General features: G+C 32.9%; 1 protein-coding gene across 2 annotated transcripts in view; it reads left to right on the plus strand.

Moving 5' to 3' along the window:
- The window catches only part of LOC129806868 (GAS2-like protein pickled eggs), an 89,741-nt gene that overhangs the window by 30,986 nt on the left and 32,940 nt on the right, over positions 1-25,815 (plus strand). For both annotated transcript variants that reach the window (XM_055855680.1, XM_055855688.1), the window contains exons 3-4: positions 20,636-20,832; positions 25,594-25,712. In XM_055855680.1, coding sequence (XP_055711655.1) covers positions 20,636-20,832; positions 25,594-25,712 — 316 coding nt within the window. The remainder of the gene's footprint in view (positions 1-20,635; positions 20,833-25,593; positions 25,713-25,815) is intronic.

A 25,815-nucleotide genomic window follows, 5' to 3' on the forward strand; every position in this document is an offset into this window, starting at 1 on the left:
ACCCTTAAGGGATGGTACGAATGGTGCGATATAATTGAATCATTATAAAACTTTTTTTTATGTTTACTTAAAATAATTCTTTCTTATACACGAATGTGTAGAATAATTAAAGATTTAGACTTTAAATTCATTGTTTAACCCGTTTCACCCTTTAATAATGAGGAGTATTGCTACAACCTTCTAATTTGTGATTAATACAAATATTAGGAAATAATAACTTCAGTTAGAAAAAATAATTTTCTATAAGGGTCACGATCAATGCCCCACTGACCCCACTCGTTTTTAAAGGGTTCAAGATGTTTAAGGATGCTTAAGAATTTACTAGCCTGACTCTTATCCTGAAAGGGTTTAGAACCTGACTCTAAATTGATTCTACTTGAAGTTTATTAGATGAGATTTTTAATAATCTCTCCTACTTTTTAAATTACGGTTATTCTCATTAATCAAATATAAAAGGTATGTCGTATCATTTAATAATAAAGAAATTCCCATATAAATCTTAAAGTTAGTTGAATGATGATTGTTGGATTTTTTTTCTCCCACATTCAAAATATTTCATTTTCAATTACATAAGATATTAATCAGTGAGTATATCGTATTATGAAATAAATATATTTATCTGTTTATGGATGTGGAGGTACATGTGATTCATAAAATGAAAATTTGTACGGCGTGCCGGTGCGATAGCATCGAAAAAAAACGTTCTTCAGTGGCATTATACAGTAGAGTCTCTCAAATCTGAATCTCTCAAATTCGAACGCCGTTTGGATTCAAAACGTCAATTGTGAGGTTATGTTAGAAAGTTCATATTTCTTGGTGAATGAAAATCATATTTATGTGCTTCTTCCTGAATGTTTACATACATTATGGTCGTGTAAAATGAAAAGGAAGTATGTTACCACTAAGACTTGCGAGAAAGTACGGGAATTTGATTCAAAGTACAATTTAATCTCACACAAATTTCGTTAGTTTTGAAAAAATCGTTCGAATTTGGGAGGTGAGAAATGTCAAAAATACCCCCCGAGCGTTCGAATTTAGGAGACTCTACTGTACATTACTAAATATAAAACCCACACACGGTGGCTGATATTGAAAGGGAAATGCATCATTTTTGCACGGTCGTCGTCGTCTGTGACTTTACGACTTACTGCCAGAGTGCTCCAATGCACGGGTTTAAATTAAAACCATAAATAATGGTGCGAGTAACTTTTATGTGCCAGGGCACATACCACGAAAAAAAGAACGCATTGCCATGGTTGTTAAGAATGAATGTAAGAAGTTGATACCTGACACTTTATGCTTGAGGTCTTGTGGATCTTATGGCCAAAAGCAGTTAAAGCAAAAGTAAAAGAAGCAAGTAAGAGACAACACATAAAATCACATGTCTCACCGAGATGCCTCTATTTTAATCGGTATATGATTCTACAACTTATCAATTCTTCACGGTTATGTGTTATGCATTTCATTTTTGCGGTGTAACATCTAAAGGGACGTTGTTGTGTGAATATATAACATGCAAAATATTTATATCTCTGCTTCAGAATTTATGGTCTTCCTAATTGTTATAGACGGTTTTTGTAGAGATCTCTTGATTGAAAGTTATATATTTACTTGGAAGAGAATAAGTGTAACTTTATAGCTGAGGAGGGTTCAGAAAAAACATCCAAATAATCGTAAATTAACATGTAATCTACTATAGCTGATGACCTTTCAACCTGCCCATAAATATTTACTCAGAAGAAATAATTTATTCACGTCATGAAGTGTATAATTCAGCAAGTTGGTCAAAATTGACGGTACACCATCGAGACATGAGATTATATTGAGAGATTTGTCTTGGTCTCTCTCATCTGAATGTGTAAAAAATTGCACAAAATCTAGTTGAAATATTCCCATCTCATGATTGTATTATATTTATTACACTTGCACGTAAGATCACATACTTCATGAAGATAATTGGTAATAAATTAGCGCCCGCTGGGAATTTTGTAGTACCATTGGTGTTTTTTGCGGAAATGCTGCGTGCATGTTGATGAGGAGGTGGGGGAAGAATGATTAAAAAAAGTAACTCAAGAATATAATTAAATAGTGACAGATGAAATGAGTTCATTAGTATGGCAGCAAGAAAGTCTCCATTTCATTGTGTAAAATAGTCCGGAAAGGAGATATTTTTGGGATGGAATTTTTAAAATACCGAAATCACAATATTATACTGAAAATTAACATTGTGAACTGTTTGTTATGCTATTGTTACTTAATTCGTTTAAATTTAGTTTTCTTTCAAATTCACGAGAAGTATTCTAATTGGTTACATGATTGCAGTTCTTTGAATTTTTGTGTAACATTTTATGGGTCATTTCACCAGGTGGAATTACAAAATATCACCTGCGCAAGTGAGATCTTCGAAAAAAAAAACTTAAAGCTTCAGTGAGAGTTGAAACAATTGTTGTTCATTGCCTGTATCTCTCGAAATTTATAATGACAAATCACTCAATTTAATGATGAGGAAATAATTATCATATTTTTGAAAACATACAGTGTGAGTGAACCATAAGGCAGTCCTACATATTTGGCGCCAAAATCCAATGGACCAAAACAAGGGGCTTTGTGTTGTGCCACTTGAAATACCCGTCTTGAGCACTAGTCACAGTTAAACCGCATGAGAATAAGATGAAAACGTGTGTAGCAAATTTGATTTTGTAATTTTCTCAACACCCACAATAGGTGTACAAGGTTAATATTACCCAGAAATTTCCTATTATGATCAATTGAATAGCCATGTCGCGAGACAAATATTCGAAATACACACCACGACAAATGAAAGCCTAAAAACTTATGATGGTTGAATAGAAATGGGATGTTATTTGTTAGTTTTTTTTTTACAAGCTTTCATCTTGATATTGATGGGTGTCTGCCACCCAGAGGCTCATAACTCGATCGGCTGCTGGATAAATCAAAATGTGAAAATTTCAATTCACCAAAGAATAGATACGTTACTCGAAGATCTCAACATCAATTTGATGATCTTGATGCTTGGGGAAATGATAGGTAAACTGGTGAATCTCTTTTGTATTTTTGAACTCCATTCACCACCCCAGATGGTCAGAGGAGATGAAGGGGGGAAATGCATGATTTCTCAGTGAAAAGGCACAATGGGCGTTAAGCAAACAAAATCAACATTAAAGATCTATAACTGAAAGGAAATGTGCAGGCAAAGATAAAGGGAATTTCACTCACCATTCAAAATGAGGATGATCCCAGACGTACACGTGATGAAAGAATATTCATTTTATTTTTGTTTCAAAAGCTATTAAATGCACATGTGCTGAAAATGTGGATAAAAATCCTGGAAAACTAATAAAAATGCCTTTATTTATTTTAGCGCTCTAAAATATACCTTTTGTCGATTTTAGTCGTCGACAGATCATCAGAGAATGAATGCTTCTTACAAATTTTAAACATCCATTTTCTGTCTTTTTGAACTATAGTTTATACATAGAATTAAATCTAGGGGGAGGCTTTGATCGTTCGCACATACGCTACCTTCAGACACTTCATATTTCTCCCATATTCCTTTATGAATCTCACATATGGCTATATATTGTAATAGCTAACCTTAAATCCCATCTTTCCTGAAAAAATTGAGAGTCTAATCCTTTTTTCCTAGTTTCAGGAAACAAAAAATAAAAACAGGTCCAAAACTGTAATTTTGCTGTGCAATATTTCATACGATTGTGCAGAATTAATATCACTTTTCTGAAAAACTACTATCACAAAGGGTAGAAGGGTTATTAGGAATCAGATTTATGTAAAAATCTTTTAGGCTGAACAGGCACTTTTTGTGGGTGGAACAAAATTCACAAACTTGACTCAGATTCATCGATCGCATATAGAAGACTGCTTCTTTCAGATATTTTCCAGGAAACTTCATTTTAGATACGATCCCTCATATTCACATCTATTGTAATCTACCGATTTGATCCACCACTAAAAAGGAAAACTTAAAAATCGTAAAGTTGATAAACAAGAAGTAATTTGACTCAAATAGGCTGCAGTTGAGTAATTATTAAGCAATTTTGCATTTCTTTGATATAAAAATATTTTTCAAGCTTGCACAAACTGAATGTGCAATGAAAGAATCACATCTGCAATAAGTTCATACAGTTTACAACTGGTTTTTTGACAATCTTTGACATAACCTCACTATTGTGTTGTTTTGCATGACAAAGGAAAGAAATTGTCCGTGAGAAGCTGTTTTGTGAAAATTTTAGCTTGTTCACCTGCTGAAGCTCAATATCTGTGCTAAATCCCGATTCCTGCAGCTGCAGGAACAGAGAAATCTTCAATGATGCGCATTCAAACGTTTTTGTGTATATCCGGCTCCGTGGAGGAATGGTGGAATCTTGTGTGGTCTTCTCGCTTGCAGAGTTTTAGTCAATTTTTAGCTTTAAAAACTTATTGATTCGTGTAAATTTGGTGATATTTGGACTTTTTAAGAAAGTATTCATCAGATTTAACCGTTTCCGGAGTGAAATTCTCGTAGAACCAATCAAAAAAATGGTTTTTAATGTCAATAAAACATCTCTCAGAAAAGTTCCAAAAAAGTGATATTAAAATGTTTTATTCTATATAAAAATGGTTTAATCAAGTAGATTAGAGTTCCCTTTAAACAATGATGTGCAACTTTTAGTGTCCGGTGCAAAATTTACGGTGAAAATGGGGTGTTCAATGATGGCGTGAATCGTGTGCGATAATAGAAACTTGATTCATCTATCGGATAAATCGCCATTAAATTTTCATTTTCCTCTGGAGGAAAATCTAAGGATTTCCTGGAATTTTGTTTGGTGGGATTATAAACCTTATAAGTAAGACATTTTTTTGGCATAGTTGGAGAATCCATACAGTTTGCATGGTAGTCAGAAAAAATCACTGAACTTGAACATCATTTTTGTATGCGAAAGTTCAAAGCCTCCCCCTATATAGAAAGGCGATAGAGACTATACAGAAGACAAAATGTCTCCAGGGAATGTTGACTTATGCAAGGGTTATCGAAATCCTAATGTATAGATATCTTTAACGCTTTGACCTCTAATCTCAGAACAGACATAATGAAAAACAAATAAAAAAAAACAGTTTCGGAACCAGAGGAAATAAGGAGAAGGAATGCATCAAAAAGATCGTGCTATAAAAAGATTTTTAAAATTTCATTATTTCCAATGATTATTTTTTTTAATTAAGACATTTACAACATTTTTAAATATATCTTGACGTATTTGGATCAACTACATTTTAAAAGTAGTTTTTGCTTAACTCAACTTAATAGATAGTTTTAATCTTTAATTGATTGAGTCTATCGCGATGTCTAATAAGATTTTTCATTTTCATACTTCTATAATTATTTCCATACAAGGATTAGGAGTGCAAAGAAAAATAATTTTAGAATTCTTGGTCAGTTTTGAGGGAATCCCGAATTGTTCATTGTCTAGACTAAAAACCATGAGTTGTTTTTTTTTGGGAAATTTTACTCACTGAAGTATTATTATCCATGTCACAAAAAGTTTTATTTGATCCTTTCAAACTTGCTTTCAAAAGCATAAACTAAAGTCATTTCTGTTGAAATTTTGCATACGTATTTTATCACGATAGCACGTGAGTTACATCAATTAGATACTCACAGCATCTTTATCTTATTTGAACAGAGCCTGAAGACAGCTTTGTCGGCAGTTTTATTATTGCACTAGAAAAAAAAGTGCCAAATTTGGTGATCATAAAATATCTTAGTCCTATCACGTTCTTTGATTGGATAGAGCTTGAAAGCAATCAGAGCTTCAGCAAATCGGAGAACGCAGCGTGACTAAAATATTTTATGGGTTTAAATGTATATAATTACATATGGATAACGCTTAACTCCAACAATTTAATTTCTCATAAAAAATTTCACAGTTTTCAGATAAAAAGATATGAATTCATTCAATTGTTCTAAAGTGAAACTTTTAAAAATTTCCGAGTACTTTTATCAATGTTGAAATCGAAATTAGAATTAGGGGTTAAAAAAAAACTGATATAATATTCAACACACAATTATTTTGTTTTAGTAAACATATTATTAACATTTCAGTAAGAGTGAGTGTTAACCCTCTAACGGTGTTTTCTTTAATATGCGAAAAAAAAGTTCTAAAACAATGTTTTCTAGGATAATTATGATCCAATAAAGTCGAAAAAACCATCCATTCTTCATTATCTCTTTTAGTTTAGGCGCTACGTGAGAAAATATAAAAAATTTTTGAAACTCTTTTTACTTCTAAAATTCACATTTTTGGTTTTTTTCAATTTTTTTTTAAATAAAATACACAAAGTAGAATGACATATCTTTCAGTAAAAAATAAATTTATTTTACTCAGATAACTTTAAATCGGTATTTTTATGGAAATTGGAAATGAGTTTTTTTGCACAAATATTTTTTGTTGCTTTTTCTCTGACCTGTCATACAAAACTGGGAATAGCAACAAAATGAAGAGTCAAAATGAGTTCAAACTTTCAAGAGATGTTTATAAGACTATTACCGAGAACACTATAGCACTTTTAAATAAATAAAACCTTTATTGTCGGTGTAAATGTGATTTTTGTGAAGACCGCCTGGAGGTGGTCTTACCCGTTAGAAGGTTAACTAGATTTAGTCATCTCCAAGTTACTCACTGGCTGTTTCGAAAACATGTTTGTAAACAAAAACAATTGTGCGTAGGACATAATTTCCAGCGCACAATAACTTTTGTTTTGTAAATATGTTTTTGAAATTTCAATGAGAGTGAGTGAGATGTAGATCTAGTCATCTCGCTCTCTCTTATAGGAAATTTTGAAAACATGTTTACAAACAAAAGTTATTGTGCGTTGGTTATAATATCCATTGTCCAACGCACACTAACTTTTGTTTTGCAAACATGTTTTGACAACTGTATGAGAGTGAGTGGGATAACTATATTTAGATCTCACTCACTCTCTCTGTAATATCAAAAACATGTTAACAAAACAAAAGTTGTTAAGCGTCGGGCATAATTCCAGATTCCAGTATTCCTTACTAAAAAAATATAAATAAAACAAATCCAAGAAATTGGGCCAAAAAATACTTCTCTGTCCTAAATTTTTATCACAGGCAATATAAACAAATAACACCAAATATATCTGCATAAATATATTTTAGACCCCAATTGTCTTTCGTTATTCGTGACAATTTCCAATTTCGATTTCTGAATGTATCTATGGTGCTGAGTTGTGATTTTTACAAAAAAAATCCCCTTAGGTATGTTTTATGAAAATATTAAAGCCAATAATACAAAAAAGATATATCACGACATGATATTAGGTGAGATTCTTAACAATCTCACCTACTATAATCCTAACAAAATTTCATGTCCTCCGATCGCGCTCAAACTTGGCCAAAATGTGTTTCGCCACTTCCTGATCACGAATATATGGGGGGCTAAGTTACGTTCCCGGCCGGCCGGCCGTCCGGCCGCTCTTTGGAGCTTAATAGCTCCTAAACTAAAAAAGATATCGACTTGCGGTTTTCGGCAAAGGTTAAATATCGTATGAAAATTGCAACTTGGTGCATTGACCCCCCACCCCCCACCCCTCCTTCCGACATTTTGAAGACCCCCCTTTTTTTGTTTTCTCAATAGCTCCGGCCCTATGGCATCGAGCGGGCTCAAATTTTAGTATGTTATAGCTGGGCCTTAGAGCTTTCCATCAATACCAAACTTAAGGTCCCCCGACCCCCCTGACCCGAGCTATAAGGGTCCAAAAAAATTTTCTTAAAATGGCCATAACTCCGGTTATAATTGTCAGAATTTAAAAAATGAGGGCTTTTTGGAAAGCTCTCGTGAAATGCCACTTCCTCTTCTAACATCGCAAGTTCATAAAACCACCGCTAGGGGCGCTATTATTAAAAAGAAAATTTTTAAATCTTAAAAGTTAAATAACTCAAAAATTCCTTATGCAATCGGGCTGAAATTTTAGTATGTTGTAGCCGTTGATTATACCTATCAAACAAAAAAAACCTTAAGTCGATCCATAACCCCTGACTCGAGCTATAAGGGGTCAAAGTTCGAACATTGACCGGCCTCTATCTCCGGTTCTAATTAACATAGCGACCTAAATTTTACCTTTTTGGTTTCGTCTCGATGAGCACTTTCAGATGGAAGTTCAAAAAGTCACCACAGGTGGCGCTGTGATAGCGTCAAAATTCATCGAAATTCAAAGTCACTTTTCTCAAAAACGGCATTGTGCAAGTTAATGAAATTTTAGTATGTTGTAGTCCAGTCTAGGACGTTTCCAAAATGGTGCAAATGTGCGCTGTGGTTTCAATAGAACCGGAGATATGAGGGGTCAAAGTTCACAAAATTTAAAAAATCATATCTCCGGTTCTATGTGACCGATTTTGATGAATGAGGGCTTAAACGAAAGACCTCACCAAATACTACAACTTTCTAGAACATTTGAACTTCGTGGGACCAACACCAGGGGCGCCACAGTCGAAAAACGAATTTCAATATCACATAACCTCAATTATCTCGACTGTCGCTGAACCGATTTTGATGATTACTTCAACATAATTGTAGAGCACATTTATCTCTACATTTCGTCCATACATCATTTTCCACTCAGACTAAGCTATCACTCCGATTTTGCCGTTTAAGTGTGAAAAAATTGATTTTTCCCATAATAACGCTTTGAAATCACTCAGATGCCAATTTGACTGCCTCTACTCCACCAAGACACTTAAAATAGGGTTTTAAATGGAAAGTCCCACAAAAGACAACAATTCTTTGATATAGTTGAAGTTCAACAAATGACTACTTGGGGAACTCTGGATGAAAAAACGAGTTAAGAAACAAAAAACCTCGATTATCTTGACTTCTGAGTAATCGATGAGATCATGTTCTATGGAAAAATTATAGAGAACATTCTGGTCTACATTTCACCCATATAACACTTTTCTGTCAGTTCATCCAAATCCTTGATATTTTGGTTTAAATACAAAATTTGTATAATTTCACGAATTTTATTCAAGATAACTGAATGGCGTCTCCCAACTTCAGCTCTAAATCGAATTTGCATGCACTCCGAGTTAGCTCACGTTAAGAATCTCACCTACATAAGCCGGTTAGGATTATCTGTCCCTTTTTTATTATAACAAGCAATTGCAATTCTCCTGCGTTATTTTTTTTTCTTACCATTCGGTTTCAAGAAGTGCATCCAATTCTTGTGTGTCATGTTTTCCTACAATTAGCGAATGTGAGATGGTTTCTTTAATTGTGTGGCTCCATGCTATATGTTTGATTCATGGAGGGAGACCTTTTTAAATGTATCCCAAACCAACATGACATGAGAGAAACTGAAAATCGCATTGGGTGATCGTAAATCATCTCAGGGAAGGGATCACCTTTGGGAGCAACAAATCGAGTTTAAAGAAAAAAGCCCTATAATTTTATATCCATATACGAAAATATCAGTCGGGAGTTTTTTCAAATATTATCTGATTTTTATTCTCTTTCCTTTTTTTCTCATCTGAGCCTTTGGGATTTTACTTTATTTTTTTTAAATATATATATCTAAAATGTGTATGCAGAAAAAAATGGGAAGCAAATGAAAGGAAAAAGAGAAACTAAAGAACATTATGAATGAAAGAGATTGAGGTAGATTTTGTATGGGAAAGGGGTTAATATTGGAAATTTGTGGTGCAGCTAAGAGGATTTAGTTGGGTGTTCTGAGAAAAATACGCTCTAAATCAATATTTAAATTGTGAGGAAAGACATAAAAAAGTATGCCCGAGGGTGGGTGGTTAATTTGTGGTAGAGAAAACCCCAGCTGACTTGAAGCCATAGAAATGAAGTGAATGAAGGGATCAGGTGAAATTATGTATGTTAGGCCAAATACTGTTGTTGCACAGCATGAAAGAAATTGTAGGTGAACTCAAATACTTGCCACACATCAATTTCACTTGTTGGCTTTAAGGAGTTTGCTCTTTTTTTCCTATCCACCCATAATATTCATTGCCTGTGAATTCCACCAGTATATGCGATTAATCAAATTATAGAGTGAAATAAAAAGTTACATTTGAGTGTAAAATGACTCTCATTCTTCAAACTCTCACTCATTTGAAGGATGTTTTTCTCTATCTCATCGTATATGCCTTTTGTCCATAAAATAGTGCAGTGTAATAAAATATGTGTAGATTTAGCGCAGCATTTAGAGATATGAGATGTGAGGAGGTGAAAAAAATATTTTATGGGCTTTAATTGATGTGTACAGAAGATGCCGTCATTGATTAATTCGATACGCGCAGACACTTACGTTATAACTTTCAACAATTAGCAGTTGAATACCTTTACAATGGATTTTCTGGTGTAGAAGATTACTATCTAAGAGCCACGACAAAATTGTGTACACTGAAAATAATCTTGATATTGAATCTGGAGTTATGGGAATATGCAAGGAGACATATGAATTATCTGCTTTTAGTTCATTGAGATAGGTGATGGAACTTTATGATTTTAATATGATTTATTTTTAATTTTAAAACCGAAAGTATCTCTCAGTTTTTCCTTTCGAATTCCGGACAAGACTAAAATCATTTGTTATTGAAAACTGTGGAATTATTGCCTTTTAACAATTTTTATACAGCTTGATTCTTGCAATGTAAACAATTGGTACTTGTTTATTTGTAATTTAAGGATGAAAAGGAATTTACCGAAATCATAAAACAATATTTTTGCATTCTTTTCTGTTGGTTCGAAACACCAACAGTGTTTGTTGTGGCACCCCTGGGTATGAATTCTGAGATACGCGAGTTTTTCACGTGAGAAACTCATGACTTTTGGATCATCTTTTGTAAGAGTTTCGTTAAGTTTTCATGTTAAGTGTCATCATGTGAAACACTTAATGCACCTAAGAATTTAAACTTTACAGTATAGTTCTTATGAAAGCTTTACAAAAGGCTAACTAAAGGCGATCTCAGAGCCGTGAATTTCTCACGTGAGTAACTCACGCCTCTCAGAATTCATACCCTGGATGCCTTTCGAACACTTAATGTCAGAGAATTTCTGATAATCTTCTGAGGATTCTAACTCAGAACACTTGCAATGAGTACTCGAGTACTCCATTAGCTACTTCATTTAAAAGTTATAGGGTGGAGTCTACACTTATAGATGTTATACACTTATGGACAACTTGCAAAATCCTAAGTTATTACATTAAACAGATTTTGAACATTCAACAAAATTGTTAATCACATCATAAACTAATAATTTTATAACTTTTCGAAATCTGTTTTACGGGTTTTACGTAAGAACTTAAGATTTTTGCAAGCTGTCGATAAGTGTATAACGTCCATAATTGTAGACTCCACCCTATTAGTGTCAAAGGATATCAGGTAAAATTGGGTAATTTGAAATCATGTTTAATTTGGAACTTTGAGATTTCTTAACAGTTTTAGATGACAAATGAAAATAAAACAACGAAGAAGTTACTCTCGAGTGAGGTCTTGTACTTCTTCATGATTTTCTTTTTTTTTTTTCTTTGATCAGAAACAGTGAGAAAATCTTGAAATTCCAAAATAGACATGATTCCGAACTACCCCCATCTCACCCCTCAGGGTATATGTTCCAGTCCAATTGAGGCATATGAATGATAAAGCCATAACACAAGAACTTTACGTTGTGTAGATTTAAGCTTAAATCAACTAAAATCTAGCTCTTAAAAAATGTGCTTCATCTCTGAAATTTTATAGTCATAGCGATGAACATGACATTTTTTATGTTTAGTACAAGCTCTAGGTAGTAATGATATGATAGATTTGTACCTTTGTTCTAATAATCTTCCGAAAGCAAGAACATCACATCTTCTGAAGCATGTTTCTTATAAGAAACTTCCTATCACATGTCAGTCAGAAATCTTTTTACTGCCTTATTTCCATACTGGAAATTCAAAATGAAAATGAATTTACTATTTGAACTACATGAAGAGTCTGCGGTGAACAAAACGTGCCGCCGCGGTATTGGTAATAAAATCAAGGGCGATGACTAATAACTGATAATTGTCTTACCATATATTGAAAGTGAAACTCAGGAGAAAAAGTGAAGTAAAAATAAGGAATGAGACACGTGAATAGTGGGAAAGAATTAAAAAAAAGTCACTTCATGGATATAGTCGGAACAATATTAAAAGTATCATGACCCTTTATTTAACCCAATCTCTTCTAAACTGATGGGAAAGTATAAAAGTTGTTTGAGGAAATTGGAGAAGTAAGTTGCCTTTTGGAAGTTTTATGCAAAAATCCAAACATTAAATCATTGAACTGTGGAAATTTCAATGATCATTTTTTTCGTCAAATGCATATTTACCTTGGAAGATGGAGAAAGACTTTTTCACAATTTATTCACACGACAATTTGTTAATGCTTTTTGCTATGCAGAATTGAATATCGTGCCGATGGTAATAAGAATAGAGACACCCTATTGAATTTGGTTAAAAGACATGGTGAAATGTTTGAAAAGATGAAAAGAATTTGCGACACAAATTATTTTATTGCCCACAATAGTGTGTATATTATTTTACGACTTTTGAAAAGATATAATAATGAATTTGTTGCACATCGTCACTAAACTTTATATATACATTTTTTTTTTCGAATATTACTTTGAACCTGAGAAACGACGAGGTTTGTCGGAATTTTCTTGCGAACGAGTAATATTTCGCGATGAATAGCAAAGTGTGAAATTGTATATTGTTTGCAGAGTTAAGAGAGACTCATTGCAATAAATCAGTAATTGGGAATTGTTAAAATTATTGCACTGTGATGTGAATTTATCGTGTACAATTTGTCAGGTGATGTTTTCTCAAGGAAGAAATACCGCAAAAAGAATGCGACAATGGAGATAATCGTTTGGCAAATTATCGTTTATTAGCTGAAATTTTTACAGGTGCATTTCTCTCAAGAATTCTCAAATGTAATGCAAGAAATGTTATTCATTAATATTCATCTCTATTATCCCACACTATAATGGTAAAATATTTTTGTTTTACATTAAAGAGCTTGAACTTTAATGCCATGCGCACAGCAAATTTTGTTTTGTAAACAAGTTTTCTAAATTTTGTGTAGGAGTGAGCCAGACGACTAGAATTATATTTCACTTACTCTCATTGAAATGTCATATACATGTTTATAAGACAAAAATTATTTCGATCCTTGACAGCTGTAGTTTATAGGGAAAAAATAATTCGAAGATAGGTTTCGATGCCAGAAAAAAAAAAATTTACATTCATGACAATGACTTTTTTTTAATATATTCTTAATGTTATAAATTTCATACATTTTTATAATCTTGCGCGAGTTTTATGCCCAAGGAACAATAAGTTTTGTTTATAAAAATCTTTTCAAAATTTACTATGAGAGTGAGCGAGATGACTAGATCTACGTTTCATTCGCTCTCACTGAAATATCAAAACCATGTTTACAAAACAAAAGTTATTGTGTGCTGAGCATTATGACCAGCGCACAATAACTTTTGTTTTGTAAATATGTTTTTGACATTTAAATGTCAGTGAGTGAGATCTAGATCTAGTTATCTCGCTCACTCTTATAGAAAATGTTGAAAACATGTTTACAAACAAAAGTTATTGTGCGCTGGGCATTATGCCGGACGCACAATAACTTTTATTTTGTAAATATGTGTTTGACTTTTCAATGAGAGTGAGTGAGATACTCCCTCACTCTTATTGGAAATTTTGAAAACAATTTCCAAACAAATGTTATTGGGCGTTTGGCATTAGGATGAAAATTCGAAATTCGGTTTACATTTTTTGAACACCAATATTTTGTGCGAATAAATTTACCTTTAAGCCGATACAAATCAATATCCGGCTTGTGAGCACAGTGATTGTGATTGTGTGAACATAAGAGTACTTTTCGAACTATTAAATATTTTATTTTTCATAGAGATAGATGGGGTGAGCAAAAATAAAAATCTCATTTAAAATGAAATTTTTTGAGACGGTTATTGCAGATTAAAAAGCGATATCTATCTATGTTTGGTCTTTATGTATATATGCTAATGACAAACAGTCGAGCATTATTAGTCTTTTAAGTAACAAATACGCAAAAGTTTACTAAAACTTGATCTACTAAACGATATTATTTCGCGCTCTCTGTAGACTTCGAGCATAGTAATGTATGACTATATTTTCTCTATAAATTTACAAAGTGCTAATAAGACGTTACTGTAAGTGCTAACATTTCTTGGACGTAGCTGTTAACATTAGATCTTCCCGTGAGAATACCTTGAGAATGGATCTATCAATCAATTAAATAAGACATTCAACTTGGTATACCATAAAAATTAACATGATGCTGGACACCATTATCTGCCGTTGAATTTAGTATTTTCAATTTACATCGTATCTCGAGACATAAAATGGACATTGGGTAGTTTTTTTTTTGGGCACCACCTCGTTCTGTCCAAATTTGTTTCAAAATTGCCAATTAGCGTGGGTGATTTCTGGGGATAACTGTTCATTTTATATCGAATTTATCCATTTATAGAGCAAGTGATCCTCGATTGTGTACAAAGTATCATTCATTCTGGGGCAAAAAGACTGGTGATATGCGTGCGTGCTATTGGGGCAAAAAAAATATTGCAGAACTTTTTCATTCATAAAATCGCAATTTACATAAAGTTATGGATGTGGTGGAGTGATCTTGCTGAATGAATTAATTTGCGAATATTGTGGTGATTGTGCACAAGTTTCTCTCTTACTCCTGGTGGACTCTGTGGTGTCGAGAATGGTGATCAGATTACCACCAATTCACTGTCTTTTCATGAATGCTAATCAGACGTTCCTTATTTTTGCTTTAATTTTACCCGTGCACACGTTTTAAAATGCTTTTGGGCGGTTGAGTTGCAATTTGCAAAAATTGATCTTGACGTGAAAATCGACGAAATATGACACCTTCTTTATCTGTGGCCTAAAATTCCTTACAAAAATGCAGTAAAAAGTGGCACAAGTGTGATTGAGTGTGGGAGGTTGAAACTCACTATTGCCTTTATATGATTATTCCATGTTTGTTCTTTTGAGGGAAATCTTCCATAATTTTTCTTTTTACCTGTATACTGAGGCAATAAGCCTCATTGCACCATCAATTAACCAATTAACACTTTCTATAACTTGAAATATATTACCTGTCGATCTCTTATAATGATCTTGTGCAAAAAGGCATTGTAAATATTGTGACTCGAATCACACATTGTAAATGTTTTGTATCTCATTTGAAATCAATACCCGTATATTTATTGTGAGACGCCCCGCAGTATCAATGGCGATCACTGGTTTGAATATCGATCATTGTGCTCATATTCTTGCGATCGTTACGCGAGAAAGCAGTGAAGAAATCAATTCTGCCCAAAATATCTTTTCAGCCATTTATTCATTCGACCTTGCTTGTCAATATTTAAAGCGATTGTTGCACTCTTCATCTTGAAATATGTATTTTGCGATTTCTGTTGAGGAAAAAAAACTATCCATATTTGTTCGTGATCGTGATCATTTGTGATCTTGAGTGAACTGAATTAAATCATTTGGTGAGGGAATTTATTGCTGGAGTCTCGAAAATTAATAGGCTAGTGACAGAATAGGGAGAACCGGGGCTAAATTAGAGAGTGATATTTTCTAGTATATCTTAAAACCCTAACAAATTTAAACAAGTCTGACACATTACTTCATATTCTTTTATTTATATTCTTTTTTTTATGAATTATCCGCTAAAATAAAGTATTATTTACATAGCGAATTTAGCCCCAGTTTCCCTTTATTAAATGATCTAAGAGGACAATCTTGAGGACAATAAAGTAGAACAATATACAAAGGGATTCAAATGACTTTTAAAAATATTACAACTAAATGAAATTATTAACTATTTCATCACCCATTTTAATTTCATATCAAAACAAATACTGTTGATCACGATGTCTGACTGTATATTGCATGATCACTGATTGTATGTCCAAGAAGGAATATAAAATAAATAAATATATAGTTTTTTAGTTTAAATAAATGATTGTGTCACCCATGAATTGATCTTGTGTCAGTGCCTTTAAGGCACAAACCCAGATGAGAGGGTATTCCACAGCTCGATCCATTTGTCAGCTGGCACAGCGATGATGATATCGCGACAGATCGTGGTGTTTTTAATTGAGTGAGGAAGAAATAAAAGAAAAAAAATGTAAACAGTGGAGTGCATAAAGCTCATGGGCGACAGATAAGCTCTCAAGCGACAGAGATTGAGGCCACCACATGGGAGTGAGCACAATATTGGTCAGAATTTGCTTTTAAAATGCATCGTGGAGGAGTGTGTCGAAATTCTCGTCCACCATTAGGGCATATAAATGTGTAGACAAGAAATTTAAATTACAATTTCTATAGAACTCAGAGAATACTATTGATGGCGAATGGTGTGATGATGAAATTTTTTTTTCTTCAACTTTCTGCTTCACTGAAAAATTTTGGTAGTGTAAGCAACTTTTAGGTATTCAATAGGGAATTACCCAAGGACAATTCAATATAGTTTCAAAATTGGGACTTAGGTGAAACACAATATTTATTAATTAAAAAATATATAAATTAATAACACACATTTTAGAAAAACACAATTATCTCTTGTTTTTTAAATATATTTTTAAAAATGCATATGAGAGGTAAAAAATAACAAAATTTGCATCTCAATCATACTCATTTTGTAAATAATGTTTTAGGAATTGCGTATGAGGGTGAACGAGACAAATAGAAATGTCTAGCTCGAATGTTAAAAACATGTTTGTAAAACAAAAGTTATTGTTTGTTGCTCTTTATGTACATCGCACAATAACTCTTGTTTTGTAAACATGTTTTATACATTTCAGTGAGAGTGAGTGAGATCTAAATCTAGTCATCTTGCTCAGTCTCATATAAGCTGGTTTGAAAATATGTTTACAAAACAAAAGTTATTGTGTGTTGGGTATAATGTCCAACGCACAATCATTTTTGTTTAGTAAAAAAGTTTTTGACATTTCAATGAGAGCGAGTGAGATCTAGATGTAGTTATTTCTTTCACTTTCATTGGAAATTTTTGAAAACATATTTACAAACAAGTTATTGTGCGTTGGGCATAATGACCAGCGCACAATAACTTTTGTTTGTAAACAGTGTTTCAAAATTTTCTATTAGAGAGAGAGACCGAGATAACTCGATCTACATTTCCTTCACTCTCATAGGAAATTTTGAAAATATGTTTACAAACAAAAATTATTATGCATTGAGCATAATGCCCAATCCACAATAACTTTTTAGTAAACATTTTTTTGATACTTGAATGAGAGTGAGTGAGATCTAGATCTATTCATTTCGCTCATTCTCATGGGAAATTTTAAAACATGTTTACAATCAAAAGTTATTGTGCGCTGGTCATAAGTTGAATCTTATGCACTTAAGAAAATATGTTGACAAAACGATATTATCTGATATTATATTTTTTGCAAGAGCATATTACAAATAAGTAGTAATGGCTCCGGCACACCTTTTAGATCAAGAAAATTTCATAAAGTCAAAATTCACTTCTCTTTCTTTCCCAAAAGAAATGCATAAGTCTATTCCTCACTTTCAGTTTCAAAATTTGACTCAACAGTGAGATGTGAATTTTTATTTTATGAAATTTTCTTGATCTCTAAGGTATGTTGAAGGTAAACTTAATTTATAAAATCACTTATTAAGAAACTGAAGACGTTAAACTAGATAAATCTAATATCTGAAGACTGTTTCACATAATTATTTTATATAATTATTAAATCCATCTTTGTAAAGATTCAGATTTTTTTACAAACCAAAATTTAATAATTTTACTAACCAAATTTATTTTTTATGGCTTATTTGTTTTTGCCTTTGTCGAGCAGTTTCCTACACACAAAAAATTCCAGTTCACTATTTTAGATCGGAATCATATTAAATGGAAGCTTTTGAGCTTTTTTTTATTCAATTCTAAACTAGATTATTTGAAGGAACACTACTTTTGTTAGATTGTTACTGTGTATGACCCTAAAAATACAACAACAGAAAAGTTGTTGGAATTAATAAGGTTAACAGTTCTTTGAGTAGAATTTTACACACAAAAGCTAATGTATAAACAAGAATCCTATTTGAATAATCCTCCTAGAAGATCATTTTGTAAGGTAGGAAATTGTGATAATAATATACAAGAGAATACTTTGTTATTCTCCTCCGCACTAGATTAAGTCAATGAGGTCGGAGGGGTTCAGTGGGGGCGGGTAAAAGGGTTGTTTTTGAGTCACACAAATTCCAAATGTCTGTTTGGTAATGAAAATAAAAACAGAAATTCTATAGGAAAATGACCTCATTGTTTCCAACAATCGCGCATGATCTCGTTTCAAGGGTTACATTGTCTTCTCTTTCTTCTATTTCTTACCTCCAACTTGCCAATGCTCTCGAGATGTCCTGCAATATTTATGACACCTTGTAACCTATCACAGTGCCACCCGCATTCACGATCAAGATCTCCCTTTCGCTCTTGTGCTTCATATTATATGTATGCTGTGTATGGTTTGAATTTAAATATGTTGTGGCGGGTGTATAAGTGGCAAAAGTGATCTCTCTTTGGATATAGGGACAAAAATATATGAAAATCATTGAAATATACATATATATGATCGAGACAGAAATGCAGCTGCCATTTCTCACGTCACGTCGTTGACATGATCTTATAATCAGTGCTCAAATACGATTTTAATAATACAATTATATTATTGTGTGCTATATGCAAGAATGTTGAATGCATCGATATTAGCTGGCAAAATGGTATGATAATATTGTGCTATTCTCGATTAAACGCATGCTGTTGTCTTCATATGACCAGCAACCTGTCAACGTGGACGTACTTGAGACCTCCATTTATGGCATGAACGCCCGTGTAGCAGAGATTTAATGCCTGTGAAATGCTAAAAATAAAAGACAACCTTACATTTTGTATTAACTCCTCTTGTTGTCAAGATTTTGTAAAAAAAAATCACATTTTTTTTAAGTCGCGCCTAAACAAATGCATTATTGATGAAAACGGATCATTGCCCCAAAAATTTGCTCTTTTCGTCGCTTCTAGTGATCTTGCCCAAATTTGGTTTAAAAGATTTGTATGAATGCTGTAAAATGTTCATAGAGATAGATTTTATGTGTCTGAAAAAAAAAACATAATCGTTTCGAATTTTGAACGCTCTATCACTCAGAAAACCCATGGTCCATAAAACGGGAGGAAATGATAAGAAAGACTAACCTCTAGGGCGTTTTCTCATCATCATCATTTGCCTTCAGATTAAATATTTATTGAGATGTTTTACTATGAGACGATCTTTCATTGATAAGAATACCTTTACTGGAATGCATTTCTTTTCTCAATGATGGTTCAGCGGAGTTTTTTTTTCTCTAAATTATGTTGTAAACCCAAATGCACATAATGTTGTGCATGTTTTCACAGTTGGATGAACTAAGGAAGATCTTTCTTATATGAATGGGAGAAAAAAAAGATCAATTTCTCATGTGCTCAATGCCGTGATCGCAGAGTCAGAAAAAAATGTTTGTATTGTTTTCAATGTTTGGACAGTTTCCTCGTTAAATTTGCATTAGGTTCATGCATATAGGCAGAAAGTGAGAGTAATGTAAGACATTACGCACTATGTAACACATTTTTTCTTTGCAGATTCCATCGTCAATTTTGTTAGCTACAGTGAATGGGTACAATCACATTAATTAGTATTTTAGTATAAGAAAAAAAAGAAAACCAATGAAATATGTCTTGGTGTTTTTGCACAGATTTTATTGCTTGCTCTCTAAGTGCCTTTTGCCAAAAGAGAAACACGATAATCCATTGGGGTTTCAATTAGGCAAAATATCAACTGTCCCACTCACTTCCTTGTAACCTCCTATTTGGTATAAGATAGCCTAATCACAAGGTACGGGTATAATTACATTGCATAAAATTGCAAATAGTTAAAAGATTTGTATCTTTATATAGGTCAAATAACTCCCGGAAATGAAAAATTTAAAACAAATAAATTAATCACCAAAACCACCCAAGAATTCTATCAGCATGTTGCAAAGTATTAAGCCGTCTTTATGAGATTTCTCTGTAAATTCTCAATATCAAATAGGCCGTATCGTAAGCCCAATTGGTAAGAGAATGCAATTTTCGCAGAAAAAAAAAACCATTTATTTACAATTAAATTAATTTATAGCTGGATTTTGCAATTTTCAACTTAGCGTGTGTCGCTAGTAAACACATTCATTTTTTTTTTGCAAGACAACATGAAGCTTAACATGTTTTTTTTTTGGTGTGCCTCATAAGAGAGAAGCGTGGGACTATAGTTATTGAACCATGTTACACATGATGGCAATATAGTATCTCTCCTTACAATAAATAATTGTTTAACTCAATTACTTTCCTGAATTGATACACGAAGTACTGTGAACGTGAATTTATTACAATAAATTAATATTTAATTAATTACACATGGTATTTTAAATGCAATCAATTTATCATCTCTTGCAGCATGCCAATAATGTACGGAGTGCAGCCGAAGAGTACCTGGCGAGACGACAGGCGCGAAATAAGTCCATGACAAAATCAATGACTTCAGGATTGGCTGGACCCATCCTGGCCATGGGAAATGTTCACTTTCTACCAGCAGCAAAGAGTGGGACCTTCTTCGCCCGCGACAATGTTTCCAATTTTATTGCATGGTGCCGGTGAGTGTGATAAATTTGTTAACCATTCATTGTTCCTCTCCATGAGTCTTCTTATGACGACAGATTTAAAAAAAAAATGTGTGAAGCAGAGAAGGTGTCCAAGAAGATAATATACGATTTAGTTGCTCGAACTTGTTAAAGGAAACGGTATACGGAGTATTGGACTTAAAGAATCATATTTCTTGATAATAATACTTATAGGGGAAAGTACTCTCCCTTCGAACGTTCATGCCTTCGAATAATGTGAATTTTCTTTTAATTTTCCTTAAAGACTTACAAATTTCTATTAAATATTAGTTAGCTTATCATCAAGTATTGATAATTACGTGATAATCATGTGTAAGTCTCTTTGGAAAAGTAAAAGAAATTCACATCATTCGAAGGCAAGAACGTTCGAAGGGAGAGTACTTTCCCCTAATGACAAAATTTTTATAGTGACCTAAAAGAGAATTAAAATCCAAACTATTAATCCATTGCATATCCTATTATTATTTTTTAATTATAAAAAAACGTTGTCTATTTTTTTAATTTTTTGATTTTAAATGTTTTCCTGTTCGACCTTTCATTGACCTCAAATTATTCCTTTCAGTTATTATTTTGCATGATCAAAAATTTACTAGTTCTCTGACAATGTAATCCAACTAACTTTAAATAATTTAAAGTATTTGATATATCCTTTTATAAATTAAAATGAGATAAGTCTTGGCCAGTAAAATAGATTAACAATCGTTTATTTTTACAAAATGAAGAAATTATTTCAAATTTCTTGTAATTAAATATAGAAAGATAGAACAGTCACTAAATTTTTGAATGATCTTCTGAGTTTGATACTTTTTTTACTTAGTTTCGTGTAACACCGTATTTGTCGTTCATATAGGCGAAACTATCTTGTAAAATATATAGTGTAGAATAGATTATGAATTCGAGTACACAGCGAAATCTTATTCAATTCGTCACTTCTTTTTTATTGTTTTCAAAAGTCCACCGAAGGTACATTGTATGAATTACTTAACTTCCAGGTGTCAAGGTGCTCTTTTACGATTGTCACCTGTATTTTGATTTTTTTCATGGTATTTTTTTTAGTCTTTTTGCACACACCTCTGTGTACAACTGTACGTGAATATACATACGAAACTTAAACAGTAAAGTTGTGCAAGGCGCTTTTGCCTCTTACAATTGCATTTATTTCCAAAGTATTTTAAACTTTTTTTTGTCATGATTTGACTACCCAAAAGATCCTAATTTTATCCAAAATGTAGATCATGTACTTTTAATACTTTTAGACCAAACTGAATTTAGGGCAGAATCACATTGATTATAAAATGCTCGTCGTAAAATCACTGTATTTCGTTAATTTACGCATTTTCATTGCTATTCTTACGCAAATTTTCCATTACCGTATTACCTTATCTCGTACTCGGTGGCACTAGGTGAAAATAATGTAAGAAAATTGAAGAAATAAAACAAAAATTCGATAAACGGTGAGCAAAAAAACTGTAAGAGAAATTAATCGTACAGTTTTTTTTTGCTCACCGTTTATCGAATTTTCGTTTTATTTCTTCAATTTTCTTATATTATTTTCACCTAGTGCCACCGAGTATGAGATAAGATAATACGGTAATGGAAAATTTGCGTAAGAATTGCAATGAAAATGCGTAAATTAACGAAACATGGTGAGCATTTTACTGTCAATGTGATTCTGCCCTTACAGTTAAATTTGTAGTCCATTTAAGAAATTTAGTAAGAGAAGGATACTTTAATTTTAAGAAAATTCAATAGTATTCTACAATCCGTTATTTTTCGTGATGGGCCATGAGGTTTTCCTAAACATTTCTAATTACTTTGTAATATGTATAATCTAGTCTTAAAACAATTTTGGAAAAATTGAGTCGTAAGCCTAAATTTTGAATTAAAAATTTAAGGAAGCAATGATGGAATTATAATTTCAATTTTTGAATAAATGCAGATTATTCAAATCCTAATTTTGAGAATTTTCAGTAGTGGTTTCATTTTAAAAATATAAAGGATATTTAAAATTTCTTATCGCGAGTTAAGCGCTTTTTTGAGTAGCTATATAGGAGAAAGTGCTCATGATTCGTACAGTACCAAAATCTTCGTAATGACTAATTTTTTCCTATTTCTGAATAAGTGTAACTCCATAATATATTTTAAAAGGGGGTGGCAAAGCATCCCAGGCTTTGCGAAGTGCTCGAAGTCGTGACTTAGATGCTATACCTTAAAAGTACTTTCGCATAACTTACTGTTTACCGGTCCTCAACTGATTTAAATCTATTCACAAATCACTCAAAAGATCCCCCAAAATAGTTTTAAGTGTAATCGAACTGATTTTCTGACGAAAATTACTTATCGGTTCATAAGCGGTACATTACCGGTTCAGAACCGATTTGAACCAATTTATAAATCACTTAAAACATTGCAAAAAAATATACATCTAAAGCAATATAATTGAATTTCTAATAAAAATTAGTTTTCGGTTATGAACCGGGTCATTACCGGTTCAGAACCTATTGGAATCGGTTCAGTTTTATCGGAAAATCCAAAACCTTTCCAAAGAGCCCAAATATGATACTATTTGGATGAGAAATACACTCTCTAGAGAGTCTTTTTAACTTTTGAGCTTGAAAAAGTGTTATTAGGAATAAATCAACAGTCTTTTCGACTAAGGACGAAATGTCCGCCTGGGTAATCTCTAAAACATATCCGAAAATGAAGAAAAATCGCACGACGTGGTTTTGAATAATCCCAAAAATATGGTTTTGAATAGGATGGGGAGGGGCGGGGGGAAATTAAAGGGCATGTTAACGATCCTTGGGTCGACTTATGAGGAGGTCCCTTATATATCCCAAGTCGCTATCTCTAACCGTTTGGCCTCTAGATCTGGCGACAATCGGCGTCAAATGGACAAACAGCGTTACGTCAAAAACTCGAAACTTCAAATTTCCAAAATTCTACAAAAATGCGACCCCTTGGGGGGTAAGGAATCGAAATATGTAAAAAAAAAAAAACTCAAAATCGAGGGATTATAGGGGAAAGTGGTCTGCCTTTGAATGCGGCAGCCTTTGAATATTGTAATTTTTTCATTTTTCTTTAAAGCATAAATTCTTTTCTATTAACTATTAGATAGCTATTCATAATCCTCACAAGTCATCAAAAAATGCAGACCCTAGCTCTTATTTTGTAGGTGCTAGGGCAAGAAAACGAAACTGTGCTCTAAACTGTAATTTTGATGTTCCACAATTCATGTGTTTTTTCACTATCAAAATAATTTTTCGAACAAATCTTCTATTGTGAATCATAGAAGGTTATTCTTGGATGGTATTTCTCCAAATACATTTTGATTCAGATGAGACAATTTTTGTGGGTGATAAAAGTTTGCAAATATTGCTCTGCGGCAGCCTTTGAATCTTAATGTTGTGTGCCTTTGAATCCTCTCTTTCCATACATTGAAACATCTGACAGCTTCCTGTCCGGAAGCAGAATAGAACTCCTACTTTTGGTCTGACGAATGTCATACAAATACTTATAACATGCTATCTTGCTCCGGCCAGGATGTTTCAAACTGACAATTGTCAACTTCAATTGCGTTTTATTTTATTACAAATTTTCTAGTGAAAAACAGTGCTTCAGAAAAATGTAAAAAATGTTGTTGTATAATGACTCTTGACTACAGTGATTGTTTTATTGAGTGCATTAGGGTTCATGCTAATTAATTATGGGCCGTTTAATGTTACAGACCTAATATTCTCAGTGAAAGATTAAGATTCAAAGGCTGCCTAACCACATTCAAAGGCAGACCATGCAGGCTGCCTTTGAATATATCGACATCACATTTTCAAGTTTCTCACCAGGAAAAACTGAGGACTTGCGAGTCCTGAATGGGGTCAGCATAGAAGCTCAATGAACAAGAGAATTTTTTGGTGTAGTGCAAAGTAAAACTCATGTTGTAGTTTACTCTGCAAAAAATCTGAAATTTTGAACATCATTTTACGTTCAAAGGCAGACCACTTTCCCCTACTGCTGTCTCCGTGGGATTCGAGCAGTAAATACTGGGCACTTCCTCTTGTTTTTTAAGTATGGGTGCGATAAGTCTCTTTTTTTTTGAGAAATATAGGAAAAATGTGTCATTACGAAGCTTGGGATCGTGCGAAGTTTGGGCACTTTCCCCAACTGCATTCAAAAAGTCCGAAGAAGTTGCTATTCTCTTTTTTAATCTAAATCAGCACAACTATAAAAAGGAATCTAACTATACTAAAACTTAAATTCAATATTTTTTTTATAATTTGATATTTTAAAATATTAAGATTTTTCGGATTTTTCGTTTTAATAAAGGGATACGAGGCGGTTAAATATAGTATAAAGGAGGTATCTTTATTCTTTGACATAGATTTAATTCAATCAGAGGACTATTCAGTGAGTTTAGTATGTCTATTTAGTAGTCATACTTATACAATGACAAAAAAATATAAAGCCTCCTGAAGTATCTTGATGGTAATTAAAATTCAAGATGATAATGGTAAAACTCAATGTTTACAGTGAGGTATGGACAAGAAATTTTTTCTTTTAACTATTCACACTTTTTTTTACTAGTTGGGCTGGGATGGTGAACAATTCGAAGTGGAGTGACACTCCAATGGATTTTTTTTCTGACTCATTGCAAGCACATCTCTGTTGTCCCAAGAGAAAATAACAATTTTTTTTAGATGTTTTCACGTATGTATCTTTAATTCTTTCAATTGGCAGAAAAAGCCTTCAAATCTTTGAGTGCCTCCTATTCGAAACGGACGACCTAATAATGCGAAAGAACGAGAAGCACGTGATACTGTGCTTGTTGGAAGTGGCAAGACGTGGTGCTAAATTCGGTAAGTTTTATGCTCATCTCACCTCTCTATACAATACACTATCCAAATTGAATTCAATCACAAGAGTCAAGTCACTGAAAATAGAGACATCAATTTAGGATTT

This window comes from Phlebotomus papatasi, chromosome 1 (assembly GCF_024763615.1).
Source record: "Phlebotomus papatasi isolate M1 chromosome 1, Ppap_2.1, whole genome shotgun sequence".
Taxonomy (NCBI): Eukaryota; Metazoa; Arthropoda; class Insecta; order Diptera; family Psychodidae; genus Phlebotomus; species Phlebotomus papatasi.